General features: G+C 42.3%; 1 protein-coding gene across 1 annotated transcript; it reads left to right on the plus strand.

The window, feature by feature from the left end:
• Positions 1 to 2,735: 2,735 nt before the first annotated feature.
• On the plus strand, positions 2,736 to 18,323 carry PTGER4 (prostaglandin E receptor 4). The gene is made up of 3 exons (XM_024247739.3): positions 2,736 to 5,057; positions 5,530 to 6,445; positions 16,359 to 18,323. Exons 2-3 carry the CDS (start codon positions 5,573 to 5,575, stop codon positions 16,956 to 16,958), a joined length of 1,473 nt encoding a protein of 490 aa, XP_024103507.1. The 5' UTR covers positions 2,736 to 5,057; positions 5,530 to 5,572; the 3' UTR covers positions 16,959 to 18,323.
• Positions 18,324 to 20,833: the final 2,510 nt, after the last annotated feature.

Consider the following 20,833-nt stretch of genomic DNA (forward strand, 5'->3'; position numbering starts at 1 on the left):
AAAAAAAACACTCCCAGCATTCGTTAACCAAACTTTGATTTGCTCATCTGTGAAATGGGCATCTGACTGCCTAGTACCTTCCTCATAGGTTTGCTGTGAGAATTCGACAGCGTATGCATGTTGCAGTTAGCATGATGTCTCACATAGGCTGAGCATTGGATAAATTTCAGCTATTCTTACTAATTCTTGTGACTCTGAGCAAGCCACATAGAATCTCTGTGCCCACATTCTCACTCACTGAAGGAAGATGACATCAACCGTACTAAGTTAGTCAGCATAGGCTAACTGCTGAAACAAGGGACCCCTCAAATCTCAGTACATTATTTCTCATTCACTTCATTGTCCAGTGAGGGCTGCTGGGATTGGAATGAGGTCCATACAGGCACTCAGAGGCCAAGTCACCTTCTATCTAGTGGCTCTGCCATATACCCGGGACCTGTATTATGTTGGCAGAGGACGAAAGATAGCACAAAGGACCGGGTTTTATAGGCACCCAGCCTGGAAGTGGCATACATCAATTCTGCCTCTATTCCATTGGCCAGAATTCAGTCACATGAGCTGCACCTAACCACAAGAAGTCAGTTTGGGAAATAATACGCAGCTATGTGTTCCAGAGGAAATGGAAACAAGATTTGGTGAAACACAGCAGACTCTATCACACCTACCTAACCTCCTCAGAGGGTTGCTAATAAAAGCGCATGTGAGCGCCAAGTGTGAAACTGCTATGGAAAGTGATAAACTAACATGAGCTACAGGTGATGCTGCTGCTGTTGATTAAGCCAGGGAGTTTCTGTGCATCCTCCACATTGCTAAAACATACAGCAATTTGGGTATGAGAAGAAACCGAAATATAATCAGAAGGTCCTTTCTCCTGTAGGTGAGACTCCTTACCTAGTAAGGCTTTATTTCTCCACTTGTATCTTCAAAAATGGGCCACTCTGGGCACAGTGACTCATGCCTGTAATCCCAGCACTTTAGGAAGCCGAGGGGGGCGAATCACAAGGTCAGGAGTTCGAGACCAGCCTGTCCAATATGGTGAAACCCCATCTCTACTAAAAATACAAAATTAGCCAGGCATGGTGGCACATGCCTGTAATCTCAGCTACTCGGGAGGCTGAGACAGGAGAATTGCTTGAATCCAGGAGGCAGAGGTTGCAGTGAGCCAAGTAGCACCACTGCACTCCAGCCTGGGCGACAGAGCGAGACTCTGTCTCAAAAAAAGAAAAAGGCCACTGCAGATAAATAATCTCCTTTCTTTGCCCATTGGTCCAATCCACATGGGGGTGTGGTGAAACTGGAGGGAAAAAAAGGGAGTGAGCAGAATAAAAGAGCAGAAAGCTATTACTTTGAGGAGTGTAATAGTCAGAGCAGGCTGTCAGGGCAGCCTGAAGCAATCACTCAGTAGTGGCCAGCCTCCACAGCAGTAATTTATCGCCACATGAAGATGTTGGGGAGTTAATCACAGCACTAACATGTGTCAGCTCCAGGCATTGAACTCAGCATAAACTTCATGCTTAGAAAATGAAAATAATTAAGAGGCCACACATTTGAAATGTACCACTAAAAAGGGAGGGCAGTCATCTTAGGGTAAGGTGAATGCCATGTTTGTAATCCACTGAACCAACTGGAAGAGCCTGTGGAGGGCAAATGTGTCCAAGGGTACTTTGTTATTTGTACCTGATAGATGCCTTTTACACTCTGTTTTGAGTCTCTGCATGGCCTGTCATGAAAGAGAAAAGCAAACACAATTTGCACAGGCTTTGCTACATGAATATTAGTGCTTCAGGAATGCTCTAAGATCCTGCCAGCTGCGGCTCAGGAAGGGATCCAGGCCAGATCTGACTCATCCTGCTGCCTTCCTCCTGGAAATGATCCCCTTTCTCACCCCACTCCTGCTGGCTGAGCCCAGGTCCTGTCTGTCCCATATTTCCTTTGATCCAAGGAAAACTAAAAGTGGTTACTAGCTCCCAAGCGGCCTTTGTTTATAAATGGGTTCCCACCTTAATATGTTTACTCAAAAAACTAGTCAAATAATTAGCTATAACAGAGCAATCAAACTGATCAAACAGTTCTTGGAGTAGTTCAAACCTTCAGAGAGTTATTTAATGGCAGTTTTAAAGAACTGAACTGGGGTCTTGCAGCATAGACAAGTAGGGATTGTGGCAGAAACTGCGAGGGAGAATTTTAAAAGTGCTTAGAATAAAAATCTTTTCATTGAAAAAAAATGACAAGAATTGCCCACATAATTATGGCAATTCTTCCTTTCCTTTTGCAATGCAAATTCTTGGCAGAGTATGAGAGAAACTGAACTCCACTGTCCCAGTTTTTCAAACTAAGAAAATAATTTGTTACCTAAACTTTCAACTCCTACTTTTGAAAGCTAAATTTAAGTTTTAAGAATCATACAACAAAAGAGACTACAGATAAACCTCATTACGATTTTTTAGTATTGAGCATTAGGTTATTTATTTTCCTTCTTCCTAAAGCTACTGTAGAAAGAAAATTCAAAGGACTAGTAAGAAAAATAGCTCAATTGATAACAAGTCTGGTTGGTCAATGACACGCTAACACCTGTAACAGTTACTAATTATCTCAGCAGTGTGTCTCAGTTTTTATATTTAATATATTCTTCATCATTCTTAAATTAATAAATAGCAACCAATTGTTTTCTCTTTTACAAGCTTTATATGGAAAGAAAATTGAAAAAAAAATTTTTGTATTAGCAGAAAGTGAGTATAAGGGACTTCCCAACCTCCCCTCCATATATTTACTGACAAGCAACTGACAAGAGTGATAGCAAAGCAATGTGGTTAGTGAGGAATGGCGCAGAGTGTGCAGTTTCGTTTTTTCTAATGTTGATTTGTTTTCTGTGCTGACACAATTCTAAGGTTACTGCTCAAAGGAAGCATAGACAACAGAAGTGGTTAGAGTGCTGATTAAAAGAAGATTCTAAGAAAATGACCAATCACCATCAATCTTAATATTGGCTAAGAAATATGTAATTTTCTTTCTCATATTATTAAGTAAATAGTATAAACGGAATAATTCTATATTAATATATCCATATAGTGCCTTATGCAAGTAAATATGATTCTGGGTATTTTATGACCTGTAATTACTTGAAATCGGAAAGCCCTCTTAGTTTCTCTTATTACCCATGTGTTGCTGAGACTAACTGAAGAACCAGTTAGGAGGTTTGTTCGTTCACGAAATAACATTTAAGAAATGGGTACCTACTTATCATATAAAAGAATCCAGTTATTTACTTACCCTGTGAGGAGACATAATATGTTAAAATGCTTGTACACTGCAGATGGGAAGAGGTTTTTCCAGGAATTTAAATTGTGCAATAGGGCCACACAATCTTACTTAAAAAAATGTTGAACGGGTTTTAATTACACCATGAAGTTTTACAATTTTTTACGTTTTTAATTCTGGTTTTAGAAAACAGAGTAGAAGGATTACAGAGAAAAACTTCACCATTAGACAAGAAGTCAAAATGATTCTAAGGGCCGCGCAAACAGGCTTTTCCAAGAATTAATCATGAGGTGGTGCTTGGAGAATTCCTTTACTCCAGTGACTTTCAAACCCCCTTCTTACTCTCCACTAGTCTTTCAAAGGATTCATGGTGAATGGGGTCTAACGAGTATAGCACGGCCGAAGGCATGAAGCTCACGCTACCCTTTCAGGGCGGAGAAGTTCCCAGGAGGAAGAATGGAGAAAAAGATCGCAGTTAGGCAGTCCTCCCAACCTCACCAAGGCTCCACCTCTCTCCAAAGCCGCAAGGCTCTGCCACCTGCGCCGGGAGAAGCTGCAGTCACTGTCTCCTCCTCTTTCTTTCTTTTTTTTTTTTCTTTTTTGCCTGGGGTGCCCTACCAAGCGCAGCCCGCAGCCTGGGCACTGCCAACTGACTCCAACTCCTTTTATGGTGAGAGGATGGATTCTTCGTTATTTCCCCGCCCAATCTGGTACCCACCCACCCACTCACCCACCACGCGTGACCCTGGGGCGCACGCGCTAGCACAAACAACACCGTATTTCTCCTCCTTTCTCGGCCAACCCTAGGTAGAATCCTAAAACAACTGCCCTCTCTTCCACGATCTAGATGTTGCGGTCCGCGGACAGGAGGTTCAAGAAATAGTACACTCCGAGCGGCAGGCAGCGAGGCGGAAACGGTCGCCGGTTTCAGTGGTGGCCCCACTGGAAGCCGAGTTCAGGAGCGGCTAAGCGGTCGCCGGGGAAAGCACCGGGGCTTCCCAGGGTCTCCTCTGAGCTCCCACTCCGCACCTCCGAGGGCGGGAAAACCACGGGAGCCGCCCCGCCCCGCGCAGCCCAGCCCCGCCCCAGCCCGGACACCGCCCCCCGCCTGTCTCCCCTTCGGCGCCCAAGGAGGACGCGCTCCGCCCCCTTCCAATCCGGCCAATGGGCGCCCGGGCAGCGCGCGGTTTGCCTCCGCCTCCGCCAGGGAAACTTGGAGGAGGAGAAAAGTTTGTACAGAAGGTGGAAAGGCGAGAGCGGAGCTCCAAGCCCGGCAGCCCGAGAGGAAGATGAACAGCTCCGGGCCAGAGCCTCGGGCAGAGTGGACCCCAAGCCGCCCCCAGGTAGCCAGGAGCGGCCTCAGCGGCAGCCGCAAACTCCAGTAGCCGCCCGTGCTGCCCGTGGCTGGGGCGGAGGGCGGCCAGAGCTGGGGACCGAGGCTCCGCGCCACCTGCGCGCACGGCCTCACACCTGAACGCTGTCCTCCCGCGGACGAGACCGGCGGGCACTGCAAAGCTGGGACTCGTCTTTGAAGGAAAAAAAATAGCGAGTAAGAAATCCAGCACCATTCTTCACTGACCCATCCCGCTGCCCCTCTTGTTTCCCAAGTTTTTGAAAGCTGGCAACTCTGACCTCAGTGTCCAAAAATCGACAGCCACTGAGACCGGCTCTGAGAAGCTGAAGATTCGGCAATTTCCAGACTGAGCGGGACAAGGTGAAAGCAGGTTGGAGGCGGGTCCCGGACATCTGAGGGCTGACCCTGGGGGCTCGTGAGGCTGCCACCGCTGCTGCCGCTACAGGTGAGATGGCGTTGGGCTGGAGTTGGGGTCAACGGGTAGAGAACGCGGGGATGCGGCGCTCGCCGAAGAGAGCCAAGAAAGGAAGAGCGCGCTCTCCAAATTGCTTTTGTAACTTGTTTTCAGTGAGCATTTTATTGATTCAGAATCTATCGGGAATAGCACTAGCGAGCTACTTTTCCCTTGAGATGGGTCTTATTCATCTTGGCAATGGAGTGAGTTGGGTTGGGGGGAGTAAGAGGAATGGGAAAATCAATTTATAAATATTAATGTCAGCAAGAGTGTGCTGCTGGCAGGACGTATCGGGAGCCTGGAGATTTTGGTGGCCGCAGTTGGTAAGTGGCTACAATCCAGAAAGTAGGATCGAGTTGCTCCCCTTGTCTTATCAGTGTATCGTTTCTTGGGCGCGGGTCTAACACCTTACAAGTGGTAATTTCCGCTCACAGCAGCTTTGTCTCTCTTCTACCATCCCCAGACCCAGCCTTGCATTCCAAAGCTGCGCACCGCCAGCCACTATCATGTCCACTCCCGGGGTCAATGCGTCCGCCTCCTTGGGCCCCGACCGGCTGAACAGCCCAGTGACCATCCCGGCGGTGATGTTCATCTTCGGGGTGGTGGGCAACCTGGTGGCCATCGTGGTGCTGTGCAAGTCGCGCAAGGAGCAGAAGGAGACAACCTTCTACACGCTGGTATGTGGGCTGGCTGTCACCGACCTGTTGGGCACTTTGTTGGTGAGCCCGGTGACCATCGCCACGTACATGAAGGGCCAGTGGCCCGGGGGCCAGCCGCTGTGCGAGTACAGCACCTTCATTCTGCTCTTCTTCAGCCTGTCCGGCCTCAGCATCATCTGCGCCATGAGTGTCGAGCGCTACCTGGCCATCAACCATGCCTATTTCTACAGCCACTACGTGGACAAGCGATTGGCGGGCCTCACGCTCTTTGCAGTCTATGCGTCCAACGTGCTCTTTTGCGCGCTGCCCAACATGGGTCTCGGTAGCTCGCGGCTGCAGTACCCAGACACCTGGTGCTTCATCGACTGGACCACCAACGTGACGGCGCACGCCGCCTACTCCTACATGTACGCGGGCTTCAGCTCCTTCCTCATTCTCGCCACCGTCCTCTGCAACGTGCTCGTGTGCGGCGCGCTGCTCCGCATGCACCGCCAGTTCATGCGCCGCACCTCGCTGGGCACCGAGCAGCACCACGCGGCCGCGGCCGCCGTGACCTCGGTTGCCTCCCGGGGCCACCCCGCTGCCTCCCCAGCCTTGCCGCGCCTCAGCGACTTTCGGCGCCGCCGGAGCTTCCGCCGCATCGCGGGCGCCGAGATCCAGATGGTCATCTTACTCATTGCCACCTCCCTGGTGGTGCTCATCTGCTCCATCCCGCTCGTGGTGAGTGACCGGGGCTGGGGCCCCACTCGGGCCTTTTCTCGCATCCGCCTCCCGCCTCCATTCCCCGCTCCCTGCTTTCCCTCTGAGTCCTTGGCAGTGAACGTGTCTCCTTTAGGTCGGGGCTGGGATTCCCACAGTGTTTCTCAGAGCAGGCCCAACCCTCTTTGAAGTCCCAACCCTAACGAGATTTAGCAGGTGCTTTGCCCCTACATCCCCCAGTTTATGTTCATGAAAGCCTGGGTTTCTTTCTCTACCGGGACAGCCCTTACCCCTTGCTGCCTGACACTGGCCGAGTCTTCCAAGAAAACCCCCCGCCCCCTCTGTTAGACGTGGAGGGGAGCCTGCTGTAGTGTGGCTTAGTCCACTCCTCCGTCCTGTGAACTGTGAACTGCGAACTGCAAAACCTGAAACGTCAGGGATGGTGATCTGTTCGTTGTAAACCGTTTCTAAGGAAAGTGGGGTTTTTGGTGTTTTGATTTATGCAAGCTTTCTTGAATTTTTTCCCCCGTGGATTGCGTAGAATTTTAAAGCTAGAAGAGATATCAAGAGGTGTTTTAGCCTAACTCCCTCACTTCACTTAGGGAGTGAATGATATGCTTAAAATAATCCAGCCGAACCTACACAGTCAAGCTAGGCTCCCTGCTCTTTACCATGGTGTGCCCTGGGAGGGCAGCTTAAAGCACACAAATTCATATACAGGGCAGGTTCCAGACTCAGTTTCTTTCATTTCTGTCTAGGCCAGGAAAGCAAAGTTTCTCAGGGTGACTAATTATGGACAGGCTGATATACATAGGGTATGGGATCTGAATTCTCAACAACTGTGCAAGGTACAGTACCATTTTAGAGAAACCAAGATTTAGAGATGGCTGTCTTTGTTTCTTCAAGCCAAAGCTCTACAGTTTGTAATGGACCTTAGGCCATCTGAGGCCAGACCCAGCTCATGTGTTATTACATCACGTCTCCCTCGTAGAACATTTCTCATTTTGGCGTTTGTAAAGCGTGGGTTGGAGTTTTGGTACACTTCATTTTTAGTTCATCTTTTAAGAATTGCCTTTGGATTAACTTTTAAAATATGATAAACAGAAGGGCTCAAACCCTACCTAGTTTTCTACTTTGCCTGTGGCTAAAATGGAATGCACCAGAAGCAGATGGGCAGAATAATGCAATACTTTATCTAGAGTTTCTCTTGAAAGCAACTAGTTATGAGTTCTTCCATCTTCCAAAACACTGCATTCCTGGAAATTCTAAACTAAACTACCAACTCAAAAAGAGATAACTGCTTTTTCTTATGCTTGTTGGGAACAAGAGAATATAAAATGTAGTGGGCTATTATTCCTTCCTTTTCGTTATTGATACTGTCCAGGGATCTTTGGTGTAAAAATATATCTTTGATAAAAGTGACTGTAAATGGAAGGAACTTAGAGGGGGCTGAGAGCCAGAATACAGTAGGTTCTTACCAATTTGTGTAAACAGAAGTAAATATAATAGGCCATAAGCGCCTTTAAGCCATTCCAGGACCCAATATAATTTACAGAGTTAAGTCACACTTGAGCCACATAAATATATTTTACTGTCTGTAATGGCAACCTAGAATAAAGTGAGATTTTGGAAAAAACAACTCTGCTCCTGATGGGGCCCCTGTTCCTGGGCCTCTGCCTTCTGTTTTACAGAACAGTAAATGACAAAGTGAATGGTTGTTATTTTCAGAACGTCCACTTAAAGGGACAGAGGAATTAGAGCTAGAAAGTTAGCAACATGCACATACTTTATAAATGTGTTTTGGTTGGAAGTAAGCATGTAAAGCTATGGATTTCTGCACAGCCACGGATGAATTATTTTCTTCCAATATCTAGAGAGACATACAAGGCTTAATTCACCTCATAGGCTGAAGTGGTAGACCTGGACCTAAGATTCAGGGCCCTTACACAAAGCCTTGAAATTATTTGAGGACCTAGAGGCAAGAAATTATAGGAGCTGTATTTGTGGTTTGCATATTAACCACATTTTAACTAACAAGAAATACTGTCCACCTGTATAATGTTAGTAACGTGTAGTAAATTTTAAGTAATCTTGACCTGAAAATTGAAACTAGCTCAATTAAGAAGTAATCCCATTAGTCAAGTATTTATATAGCTTTGTGAGAAATAAGGAATCCTAAAATAGCAGTGGCATCAGTTTGTCGCCTTTAATTTTGGCTACTAAAGTCTAATTTCAGAAGCAGTTTAATTATAAATTAGTAATAAATGATGGGTTCATTATGCTACCCACCTACCCCCCCCCCACAATTCAGCAATTAATGAAATAATCAAAAACCCTTCCGCAAATACAGTCTTCCTTGGCTTCCTTTTACAACTTTCTTTTTTCATGTTTTCATATTCATGTTGTAAATTAAGATTAAAGCTCAGAACTCTCTGACATTGAAAGCAGTTGAGTCTGTCTTCAGTTCCAAAGAAACTAATGAAGCATCTAATTTTATCAAATCAAGTGGTTGCTAATCCCATTTAAGGAAAATCAAAGCGTTGGAATCATTTTAAATGCTTTGGAAAGGCTAACAAAGCAAATATAGTTTACTTGGAATTTCAGAAAGCTTGATATAATACATAAGGAAAACAAGCAGCCACTGAAAAGCAGCCAAGGTTTTGCCTCCTGGACACCAGGGAAGAAAGAGCTACAGCTCTTAGAGGGGGGTTGGTATTGAGTTTAGTATAAAAAATAAATTTTAATTTGCTATCCAAAATATACATGTTTCATAAATAGAGTTAAGATTGGAGTGGAAATTTGAGAAAGGTTGGGAAATTAGTTGTGGATATAAGGAACTGTGCTGAACCTGCAGCATTCTTTGAACTGGGTCATAATTAATGATCAGAGAAGGTGTAAGTATGATCTACAAGGAACATCCCATGACAAGATTTAGTGGGTAGGTGGTTCTTGTCATTTTGTCCATTCTTCTATTTATAACCAGTCTCATAGTTTTTTTAAATATAGGAGAATTTTGGAAGTGAGAACTTCTAAAATTTCGTGAGGAGAAGAAGTGAGAGTCTACATTTAAGATAAACGAAAAGGATTGCATTCTTTAGAAATATGCAAGCAAGACAGCCTCCTAAGGTCCTGGTTTTAAATGCTGTAGCTAGATGAATTACTAGTGCCTAATTCTGCAGTTACTAATGAATATTAAGATGATTATTATAATCAAATATTTTGCCATAGGGCTAAACAGTTACTATAGGGTTTCGAAAGTCATTTTCCCCCATACACAAGCAACCCAAGACTGTATTTATTGCTTACTTGTTTCTTTTATATTTTAACTCTGAAGTAACAAATATTCATCTCAGCTAGGGGCAGAATGGCTAATTTGATTAATCTTCTGCCTTGGTGAGGTAAAACTTAGGTCCTTAGGAAAATACTTCCTGTGAGTGTTTATTTGGTTCCTTACTATAAACTAGTTTTCTCTATAAAGCTTTCACCAGCATTTGATCAGCAAAAGTTTATAAGGACAGATAAAAACTTTGTAAATAGATATGCTTTTGTTTACTGTAGGCAAACTGGAAGTGGAGTCATAAAACAACTGATGGGATGTCAGATGAGTGTGAAGCACATCTATACATACAAGAGAAATGCCACAAATTTGGGTATGACTACAACAGAATCTAAAAGACTGGATTTGTTCAAATAAATTTGGCTAAATTTAAAAAATTGCGATGCCTAGAAGCAAGTTTTAAGTCATAACATGAAATTGCAGACCCAGTAGTAGTAACTTGAAGACTATTGAGTAACATAAAAGTAAGTTATTTCCACATCTGGCATTTCATTTGAATCTTGAAAAGCTCTAAGGAGAAAGTAGGGCTGACCAGTATTTTCACTCTCTCTACACCTCAGTTTCCCCAGCTGCAAATGAAGAATTTATATCATTCTGCAACTTACAGGGTAGCTATAGGTGAGTCCTCGTCTAATGCTCATTTCACCATGCTTTGTTGACCTGTCAATTTGTTTGTATTGAATATCTCCTAACAAGATTTTTTTTCTCAGCCCTGACGTGATTCTTGTAGTCTCCTATCAGAATATTCAATGTGAGAGCTTTCAAAACAAACAAACAATAAAAAAACAGAAACATTAAGTGTAGAGGTTGACCTATAAAGCCTGTAGAGATTTAACTTGCTTTCTACAAATGGCCAGCTAGTGGCCTAGAAGGAACAAGAACCAAGCTCTCCTACAAACCACCCAGTCAATAATAATTATTTCCACTATTCTTTACTTGAAAAAAAGAAAGTGATAAGAACTTCTAGTAACAGCTGTGTCAATTTTGGACTCTTCACAGGGCAGTGGGATAACTGAGCACATACAGATAATTCGTTTTATGTGCTTGGAACAGAACAAGTAGCACACACATTCAAATCCAGCTACAGATCTTGTCACTTATTGGAAAGCGTTACTGTTTTGACAGTCCATTACTAAATCTGTCTAATCAAGAGTTCAACATTCTTTCTTCAACATTCCCTGCAAACAAATTATTAAGTAGGAAGTACATGTTTTTGATACCATATTATTAACTATATCCCAAAGCTACCTCTAAGCTACAGTTTTCAAATTATTGATGCATTCCACACTGGGCAAGCTTCCACATATGGGTTAAAAAAAAGTAATGAGAGCCAACATATCTGTTATACGATAGGCACTGTACTAAGCACTTTAATAATTTGTACATACGTTATAAGGAGCACAGCCAGGATTTGAACAGAGGCTTGTTTGCTTCCAAACCTTGGGCATTTATCTCTACAGCATATAGCCTCCTTACAGCTTTCTTGTCACCACATCTTCTTCTGAACTTATTGCATTTCCTTAAAGTTATGTACCACTGCTCCTGAGCCCTAATCTCTAATCATCCTAAAAAAAGTGTGAATAACATAATTTTTAAAAAATTAGGTGGGTGTGGTAACATGTGTCTGTGGTTCCAGCAACTTGGAAGGTTGAGGCTGGAGGATCACTTGAGCCCAGAAGGTTGAGGCTGCAATGAGCCATGTTTGTATCACAGCACTCCCCCCTGGGTGACAGAGTGAGACCGTTTCTAAAAGAAAATAAAATAATTTAGAATACTGTAATATGCCAATATTAACAACAAACCACATGTACACATCAGCAGCTACTAAGAAAAAGACTTAAAATTGGAAGAAAAGAGATACGTTGTTTGTATTCAGTGAGTTTTTTTGTTTTTGTTTTTGTTTTGAGATAGAGTTTCACTCTTGTTGCCCAGGCTGGAGTGCAATGGCGCAACCTCAGCTCACCGCAACCTTCGCCTCCCTGGTTCAGGTGATTCTCCTGCCTCAGCCTTCCAGGTAGCTGGGATTATAGGCATGCGCCACCACGCCCGGCTAATTTTGTGTTTTTGGTAGAGATGGGGTTTCTCCACGTTAGTCAGGCTGGTCTCAAACTCCTGACCTCAGGTGATCCGCCTGCCTCAGCCTTCCAAAGTGCTGGGATTACAGGCATGAGCCACCGCGCCCGGCCGTATTCAGTGAGTTTTTTAAGTGTCTTTTTCCCTCCTGACTCGGAGGTTCAGTTTTATCAGCAACACACTCTTCCAACACTGAAAACTGCCTGAACTTGTTTAATTATGTAACATATAGGGCCTGTTGGACAAGAATTCCGAAAAGTGCTTTCACCCCCTCACAAGACATTGAAGCACTACTCCGGATGTCCCCATCTCAACTGGGGTTGTCCCTGCCCTCTTGGAAACAGCAAATCAAGTAGCCTATTTAAAGTGAAGCAGAGGTTGCTATATGTTTTCAAACATTGCAAGATACGTGGAGTTTTTGTTTGTTTTGTCTTTTTTCTTTCCCTACTTGAAATAAGTCTCAATTGAGATATGTTGCAAAGTAAAACTCATATTGATTCTTTTCAATCTGACCAACTTTTGAGGATGTTTTTACCTGAATTTGGACTTTTGCTTTTTAAACTCATACTTTTACTACCCCGTGAACTCCCCTTTATTGAAAAGACATTGAATGACCAGGTTCAGTGGCTTGTACTAATTGTAAACTTTTCCTCCCCCATGGAAAACTCTAAAATAGAGCATACTTTTAATATAGCCTCTTTTCATTCCCTCCTATACTAGTCAAAATCCATTGCTGCTGTGGATGAGATGAGGCACAGAATTGATTCTTTCCTTGCCTCTCATCACCTTTCATTATGAAAACCTATTATTAATTGTTTTACGACATTCCGACCTTTCTAAAAGGCCACAGAAATTTTAAAATGCTAACTCCTAATGTACTTTCTTTGAATGGCTATAAATTCCATTTTAACTGTTCAAAAATTTTCTTCCTTTCAGTAGTAGCCATGTTTCCTTTGAGGTTGTGGTAGGAGAAGCAACTAGCAATAAAACATTTTCAGTGTCAAAAATCTCAGAAACGTCAGGTTCAGACTTAACCAAAATTCTGTTCAGCGAGTCTCGGAGATGGCTTTACACAGTGCTTGTTAGAGAGGTGGTATCAGAAACTCTCAAGTGGAGCAACACTGCCACCTGGAGGCTTGAAGGCTCAAGTTCGCATAAACCCAGCCGAAGGTCTTTTTCAGAGACCACACACAGGACTTGATACTGATTTAACTCCATCATTTCTTCTACCCTTAGGAACATAGTATGTGATGTGAATAAAATATAGACCTCATGCTTTTTACCAACAATTCCATTGTCAGGAAATAATGATTAAACAGAAAGCCAGACTGGTAGAACAGAAAAGACAACATGGAGGTCCAGACTAGACTGCCACAACAGGGCAGGGGATGTCGTAAGTTCCTCAAAACCTCTGGGTCTCAGTAACAAATACCTCATCTGAGAAAAGGCCTGTAGAGTTGAGGGAACTGCTGAGTTTCCAGGCATAGCTGAAGACCTCAAAGCTTATGGAAGGAAGAAACCAAGATGCTTTATTTTACTTTTTGTAAAGATTTTTTTTTTAATCAAGTATGCTTTGCCTTCATACTATCATTTATCCCAGCATAGTTTCCAAAAGTATTTTAAGAGGCGATATTACACACTGCTGTTCATTCTAGTTCATTCTTGATTTAGCTGTTTTCCACATATCAAGATATTAATTTCATCTTGGTTAGAGGCATTTCACTATTTTATTCTCTGAGATTCACAGGCCCATAATCCCATATCCAAAATATTTACGGGCAGATGAGTTTCAGAATTCAGAATTTCTTGGCTTTTAGAAAAGTAATCAATAATATATTGCAAAATATGTAATATCCCCATCAGAACTGGAACAATACTCCTGGACCAGAACATAGGAATATTCACTCTAAGTGGAATAAATTGAACTAAATGGCTTCACAAGTCTGTTCAGTTCAGTTTTGCTGCCAAAATAAGTTTAGGTCAGATTTTGCAATGAGTGTAAGTTCTCAAAACAAAACAAGTGAATAACAACAAAACAATAACAAAGGAAATGAACAAAAATCTTTTGAGAGAGGATCAGAGACCTATAGCTAATTAAGATCTAAATTCCAGTTAAGGAAGAAATAGAAATGCAGTTCTACCTTACTGATCCAGTATCATCCAGGAGTAAGTTTAATATAAGTTTAATTTTGCAAATTAATGAAGTGTATTTCTTCGAATATTTTAAACTTCCTTCTTTTACCCAATTTGTTGAAAATCTTTCTGTAATATCCTGACCCAAATATTGTTACATCTAGTAAGTGCCAAAGGAACACATGCAAATGGTCAATGAATCGCCTTTTCCATTGTGAACTGACATCAGCCTCAACTAAACTGTCCCTGTTCCAGGTGATTCATACACCATGAGTCATTCATTGTTACGCTGTATATAGTAAGGCAGCAACGTCCTCAAGTCTTGTTAGAGATATTTGCTCCTAGTTAAATGGCTCCAGCTACTCCAGCTATGCTTTTGTGAGTTCTTTCTCCTTTTTGTGGTTTTTATGTATCTTCCTTGACTGTGAGACTCAACCTCTTCTCCCTAACCTAAAATAATTACTAAAGGCAAGAAATAATTACTAAATAATTACTAAAGATATATGGCAATTATTTTTATTTCTATACTACTATTTCTATTTCTATGTGAATTACCACTACTACTATTTCTATATTAATTACAGATGAGATTTTTATATAAATGATCCCAGTGGAATTAGAAGTAATATCTAGGCAAAAAAATAATAATACTTTAAGAGTAAATTTGAGGCTGAGCATGGTGGCTCACTCCTGTAATTTTAGCACTTGGGGAGACTGCAGCGGGCAGATCACTTGAGCTCAAGAGTTAGAGACCAGCCTGGGCAACATAGAAAGACCTCATCTCTACAAAAATAATAACAGTTAGCCAGGCATGGTAGCACACACCTGTAGTCCCAGCTACTCAGGAGGCTACGGCAGGAGGATTGCTGGAGCCTAGGAGGTCAAGGCTGCAGTGAGCAATGATTACACCACTGCACTCCAGCCTGGGCGACAGAGTGAGACCCTGTCTCAAAAATATATATACATGTACATTCAACAAATGCATTTTCCCCTAAGGATTAAAATGATCATGTAAGTTTACACAAATTCATGCTCCATTCGCTGAATCATTTGAAGTTCCCAGATGTTGACATATCATTTCATTTTTCCATGACTTTGCACATGGAGCTACCTCTATTTGAAATGTGATGTCCTTCCTTCCAAATTTAGCAAATTCTCACTCATCCATTGTGATTACTATAACTGGGGAACAGAGTCATAGAGAAAATAAAAACTATTCTCTGGTCATTCTGGGTGACAGGAGATCCTGCTGTTGGTGTAAAACTTTTCAGCATATACTTTCTAGACTAGAATAAAAGAATCTTGGCCTTGTTCTGATGATTAGATGGTTAATTGACTTATAAAATGAGTTTCCTTTAAATTATGTAAAATGACAGCTGGAATAAGAGAAATCAGTAGCTTTTGGGGGAAAAAAGTTACTTCATTAGAATTACAAAAACTTGAAAGCACTTGCAGAAATGAAGTTAATAAAGTGCTTCTCAAGAACACTTTATACATATGTGACCTGCACTCACATTGCATTTTTGTATACTGTCTTTGCTCTAGGGAAGATAATCATAAGATAGTTACAAAAATATTAAAGCTATACTAACTCAGAACATGTAATTGCATTTTTGCCGTGACTGGTTTTTATTTTTTTATTTTTTATTTTTAAACAGATTCTTGCTCTGTTGCCCTGGCTAGAGTGCAGTGGCACCATCTCAGCTCACTGCAACCTCCACCCGTTGCATTCAAGCAATTCTCCTTCCTCAGCCTCCTGAGTAGCTGGGATTATAGGCGTGTGCCGCCACACCTGGCTAATTTTTGGTTTTTTGAGACGGAGTCTCGCTCTGTCGCCAGGCTGGAGTGCAGTGGCGTGATCTCAGCTCACTGCAACCTCCGCCTCCCAGGTTCAAATGATTCCCCTGCCTCAGCCTCCTGAGTAGCTGGAACTACAGGTGCATGCCACCACCCCCAGCTAATTTTTGTATTTTTAGTAGAGATGGGGTTTCACCATGTTGGCCAGGAGGTTCTCAATCTCTTGACCTTGTGATCCGCCTACCTCGGCCTACCAAAATGCTGGGATTACAGGCATGAGCCACCGCACCCAGCCTAATGTTTGTATTTTTAGTGGAGATGGGGTTTCGCCATGTTGGACAAGTTGGTCTCGGACTCCTGACCTCAAGTGATCCACCCGCCTCGGCCTCCCAAAGTGCTGGGATTACAGGCGTGAGCCACCGTGCCCAGCCCATGACTGGTTTTTCTGAGGCTTATTATGTAGCTTCCTCTTTTCCTGGAACTTATTACCAGAAATGAAGGCAGCTTCCTAATATTGATAAGGTAGACATAGCATTTATATGTTTTCCCAGCTGATTAATGATGAAATCTAAATGTGCGATCTCACTTATGCAGGTGCGAGTATTCGTCAACCAGTTATATCAGCCAAGTTTGGAGCGAGAAGTCAGTAAAAATCCAGATTTGCAGGCCATCCGAATTGCTTCTGTGAACCCCATCCTAGACCCCTGGATATATATCCTCCTGAGAAAGACAGTGCTCAGTAAAGCAATAGAGAAGATCAAATGCCTCTTCTGCCGTATTGGCGGGTCCCGCAGGGAGCGCTCCGGACAGCACTGCTCAGACAGTCAAAGGACATCTTCTGCCATGTCAGGCCACTCTCGCTCCTTCATCTCCCGGGAGCTGAAGGAGATCAGCAGTACATCTCAGACCCTCCTGCCAGACCTCTCACTGCCAGACCTCAGTGAAAATGGCCTTGGAGGCAGGAATTTGCTTCCAGGTGTGCCTGGCATGGGCCTGGCCCAGGAAGACACCACCTCACTGAGGACTTTGCGAATATCAGAGACCTCAGACTCTTCACAGGGTCAGGACTCAGAGAGTGTCTTACTGGTGGATGAGGCTGGTGGGAGCGGCAGGGCTGGGCCTGCCCCTAAGGGGAGCTCCCTGCAAGTCACATTTCCCAGTGAAACACTGAACTTATCAGAAAAATGTATATAATAGGTAAGGAAAGAAATACAGTACTGTTTCTGGACCCTTATAAAATCCTGTGCAATAGACACATACATGTCACATTTAGCTGTGCTCAGAAGGGCTATCATCATCCTACAACTCACATTAGAGAAAATCCTGGCTTTTGAGCACTTTTCAAACAATCGAGTTGACTCACATGGGTCCTGAGGCCTGCAGCACGTCGGATGCTACCCCACTATGACAGAGGATTGTGGTCACAACTTGATGGCTGGAAAGACCTACCCTCAGTTTTTCTACTAGATAGGAGGATGGCAGAAGTTTGGTTGCTGTCATAACATCCAGAGCTTCGTCGTATTTGGCACACAGCAGAGGCCCAGATATTAGAAAGGCTCTATTCCAATAAACTATGAGGACTGCCTTATGGATGATTTAAGTGTCTCACTAAAGCATGAAATGTGAATTTTTATTGTTGTACATATGATTTAAGGTATTTAAAGTATTTTCTTCTCTGTGAGAAGGTTTATTGTTAATACAAGGTATAATAAAAGTATCGCAACCCCTCTCCTTCCAGTATAACCAGCTGAAGTTGCAGATGTTAGATATTTTTCATAAACAAGTTCGAGTCAAAGTTGAAAATTCATAGTAAGATTGATATCTATAAAATAGACATAAACTTCTTTTAAGAGAGAGTTTAGTATTATCAAAGGGATAAAGAAAAAAATACTATTTAAGATGTGAAAATTAAAGTCCAAAATACTATTCTTTCCAGGCTATGTATAAAATACATAGTGAAAATTGTTTAGTGATATTACATTTATTTATCCAGAAAACTGTGATTTCAGGAGAACCTAACATGCTGGTGAATATTTTCAACTTTTTCCCTCACTAATTGGTACTTTTAAAAACATAACATAAATTTTTTAAAGTCTTTAATAAATAACCCATAATTGAAGTGTATAATATAAAAAATTTTAAAAATCTAAGCAGCTTATTGTTTCTCTGAAAGTGTGTGTAGTTTTACTTTCCTAAGGAATTACTAAGAATATCCTTTAAAATTTGAAAGGATGGCAAGTTGCATCAGAAAGCTTTATTTTGAGATGTAAAAAGATTCCCAAACGTGGTTACATTAGCCATTCATGTATGTCAGAAGTGCAGAATTGGGGCACTTAATGGTCACCTTGTAACAGTTTTGTGTAATTCCCAGTGATGCTGTACACATATTTGAAGGATCTTTCTCAAAGAAATATTAAGCATGTTTTGTTGCTCAAAGTGTTTTTGTGAATTGCTTGGTTGTAATTAAATTCTGAGCCTGATATTGATATGGTTTTAAGAAACAGTTGTACCAAGTGAAATTATTTTGGAGATTATAATAAATATACACATTCAATCTGAGTTGCATATCCTCAGTTTGGGAAAACTTGTGGGGGGTTTTTTGTTGTTTCAGGTCATGATCTATATCCTTTTATATATTTTTTTTAAATTTATTGTGAAATAATTTTAAAGAAATGTTGCAAGAAAAGTACAAAGTCTTGGATACACTTAGTAGAGAATGACACTTTACTCAAAGCCTCCAGTTTGTATGGTTGATGGAGGAGACAGTATTATGCTTAGCTTGTGACATATAAAGGACTCAAATAATTATTATTAAAATTAGCATATTTTAAATTTTGCAATTTTTTTAACTTTTTTATTTATTTTTTATTTATTTTTATTTATTTTTTATTTTTTTTTTGAGACAGAGTCTTGCTCTGTCACCCAGACTGGAGTGCATTGGCACAATCTCAGCTCACTGCAACCTCCACCTCCCGGGTTCAAGCAATTCTCATGCCTCAGCCTCTTGACTAGCTGGGATTACAGGCGTGTACCACTATGCCCAGCTAAATTTTGTATTTTTAGGAGAGATATGTCATGCCATGTTGGCCATGGTTGGTCTCAAACTCCTGGCTTCAAGCAGCCTGCCCACCTCAGCCTCCAAAAATGCTAGGATTGCAGGCATGAGCCACCATGCCTGCCATTTTTACATTTTTAAATGCAAATTTTGTTCATTTTTTGAGTGAGTTATATATCTGCATTAGTCAGCTACGGCTGCCATAAAATACCACAGATGGGTGGCTTAAACAACAGACATTTATTTTCTCACAGTTATGGAGGCTAGAAGTCCAAGACCAAGGTGTCAGCAGGGTTGGTTTCTCTTGAGCCCCCTCTCCTTGACTTGCAGATGGCTCCCTTCTTTCTGTGTCCTCAGCCTTTTCTCCAGGTAAGCACATCCCTGATGTCTCTCTCTCCTTATAAGGACACTAGTCATACTGGATTAGGGCCCCACCCTTATGACTTCATTTAACCTTAATTACTCCCTTAAAGGCCCTCTCTCCAAATATAGTCACAATGGGGGTTAGGGCTCCAACAAACGAATTTTGGGGGCAAGTGTCTTTTTCATTGTTGAGCCTGATTTATTCTTAAAATAGCAACCAAGAAAAATGAATTTCAGCATTGCTCAGTCATCTATTCCATATTTATTTGTAAAACTTAACAGCTATGCAATGCAAAGATTATTTTTTGTTTTTTGTTATAGGACACTTGTTCCAGACCATTTAGAGAACTTCAAATTTTCTACACAGGAAAGTTCTGATTGTCTAATTGGCTACTGTTAAATCCTACCATCTCAAAAGGATATAACAGACAAGAAGGTAATTTTAACACCATATTGTAATCTTTGAGACAATCTAACCGATTAGATCAAGTGTGTTAGAAAAGATAGACTTGCAGGACTATTAAAATGGTACTTTAGGCTAGGTGCAGTGGCTCACACCTGTAATCTCAACACTTTGGGAGGCCAAGGCAGTGGATCACTTGAGGTCAAGAGTTCGAGACCAGGATGGCCAACATGGTGAAACTCTGTCTCTATTAAAAATACAAAAATGGGCCAGGCATGGTGGCTTATGCCTGTAATCCCAGCACTTTGGGAGGCTGAGGAGGGCAGATCACGAAGTCAGGAGTTTAAGACCAGCCTGGCCAACATAATGAAACCTCATCTCCACTAAAAATATAAAAATTAGACAGGCATGATGGCGGGCGCCTGTAGTCCAGCTACTTGGGAGGCTGAGGCAGGAGAATCGTTTAAACCCGGGAGGTGGGGGTTGCAGTGAGCTGAGATTGTGCAGCTGAACTCTAGCCTGGGCGACACAGCGAGACTGTCTCAAAAAAAAATAAAAAATAAATACAAAAATTAACCAGGCATGGTGGCGTGTGCCCAGCTACTCAGGAGGCTGAGGCAGTAGAATCACTTGAACCCAGGAGGCGGAGGCTGCAGTGAGCCAAGATCGGCCACTGCACTCCAGCCTGGGTGACAGACTGAGACTCCGTCTGAAAAAAGAAAAAAATGGTACTTTGTGCAGTCATAAAAAAGAATGAATTCATGTCCATTTGAACCAACACAAATGAAGGTAAAGACCACTGTACTAAGTGAACTAACTCAGAAACAGAAAACCAAATACTGCATGTTCTCACTTATAAATGAGAGCTATACAATGGGTACACATGGTCATAAAGATGGAACTAATTGATGCTGGGGACTCCAAAAGTGGGGAGGTGGGGGAGAGCAAGGGTTGAAGAATAACCTACTGGGTACTATGTTCACTATTTGGGTACTGGGTATACTAGAAACCCAATCCCCACCAGTATGCAATATAACCATGTAACAAACACACGTACCCCCCGAGTCTAAAATTAAATGATGAAATAAAAAATAAAATGGTACTTTGACCAAGGGACCACAGAATTCAAGAGTTCTTTCCCAAATCATAGCTAGTCCTCTCTACAAGTTTTCTCCTAGGGGCATGAATACAAAAGGGACATGGAAAAATCAAGGCACAGTAATATTTACTGTTAGCTATCCATATGGC

This window comes from Pongo abelii, chromosome 4, assembly GCF_028885655.2.
Source record: "Pongo abelii isolate AG06213 chromosome 4, NHGRI_mPonAbe1-v2.0_pri, whole genome shotgun sequence".
NCBI lineage: Eukaryota > Metazoa > Chordata > Mammalia > Primates > Hominidae > Pongo > Pongo abelii.

Bases quoted from the DNA above. Each gene is read 5' to 3' on its own strand.
- PTGER4 (XM_024247739.3), top strand. From the start codon at position 5,573: ATGTCCACTCCCGGGGTCAATGCGTCCGCCTCCTTGGGCCCCGACCGG. The intron at 6,446-16,358 runs GTGAGTGACCGG...TCACTTATGCAG, and splicing joins TCTGCTCCATCCCGCTCGTG to GTGCGAGTATTCGTCAACCA.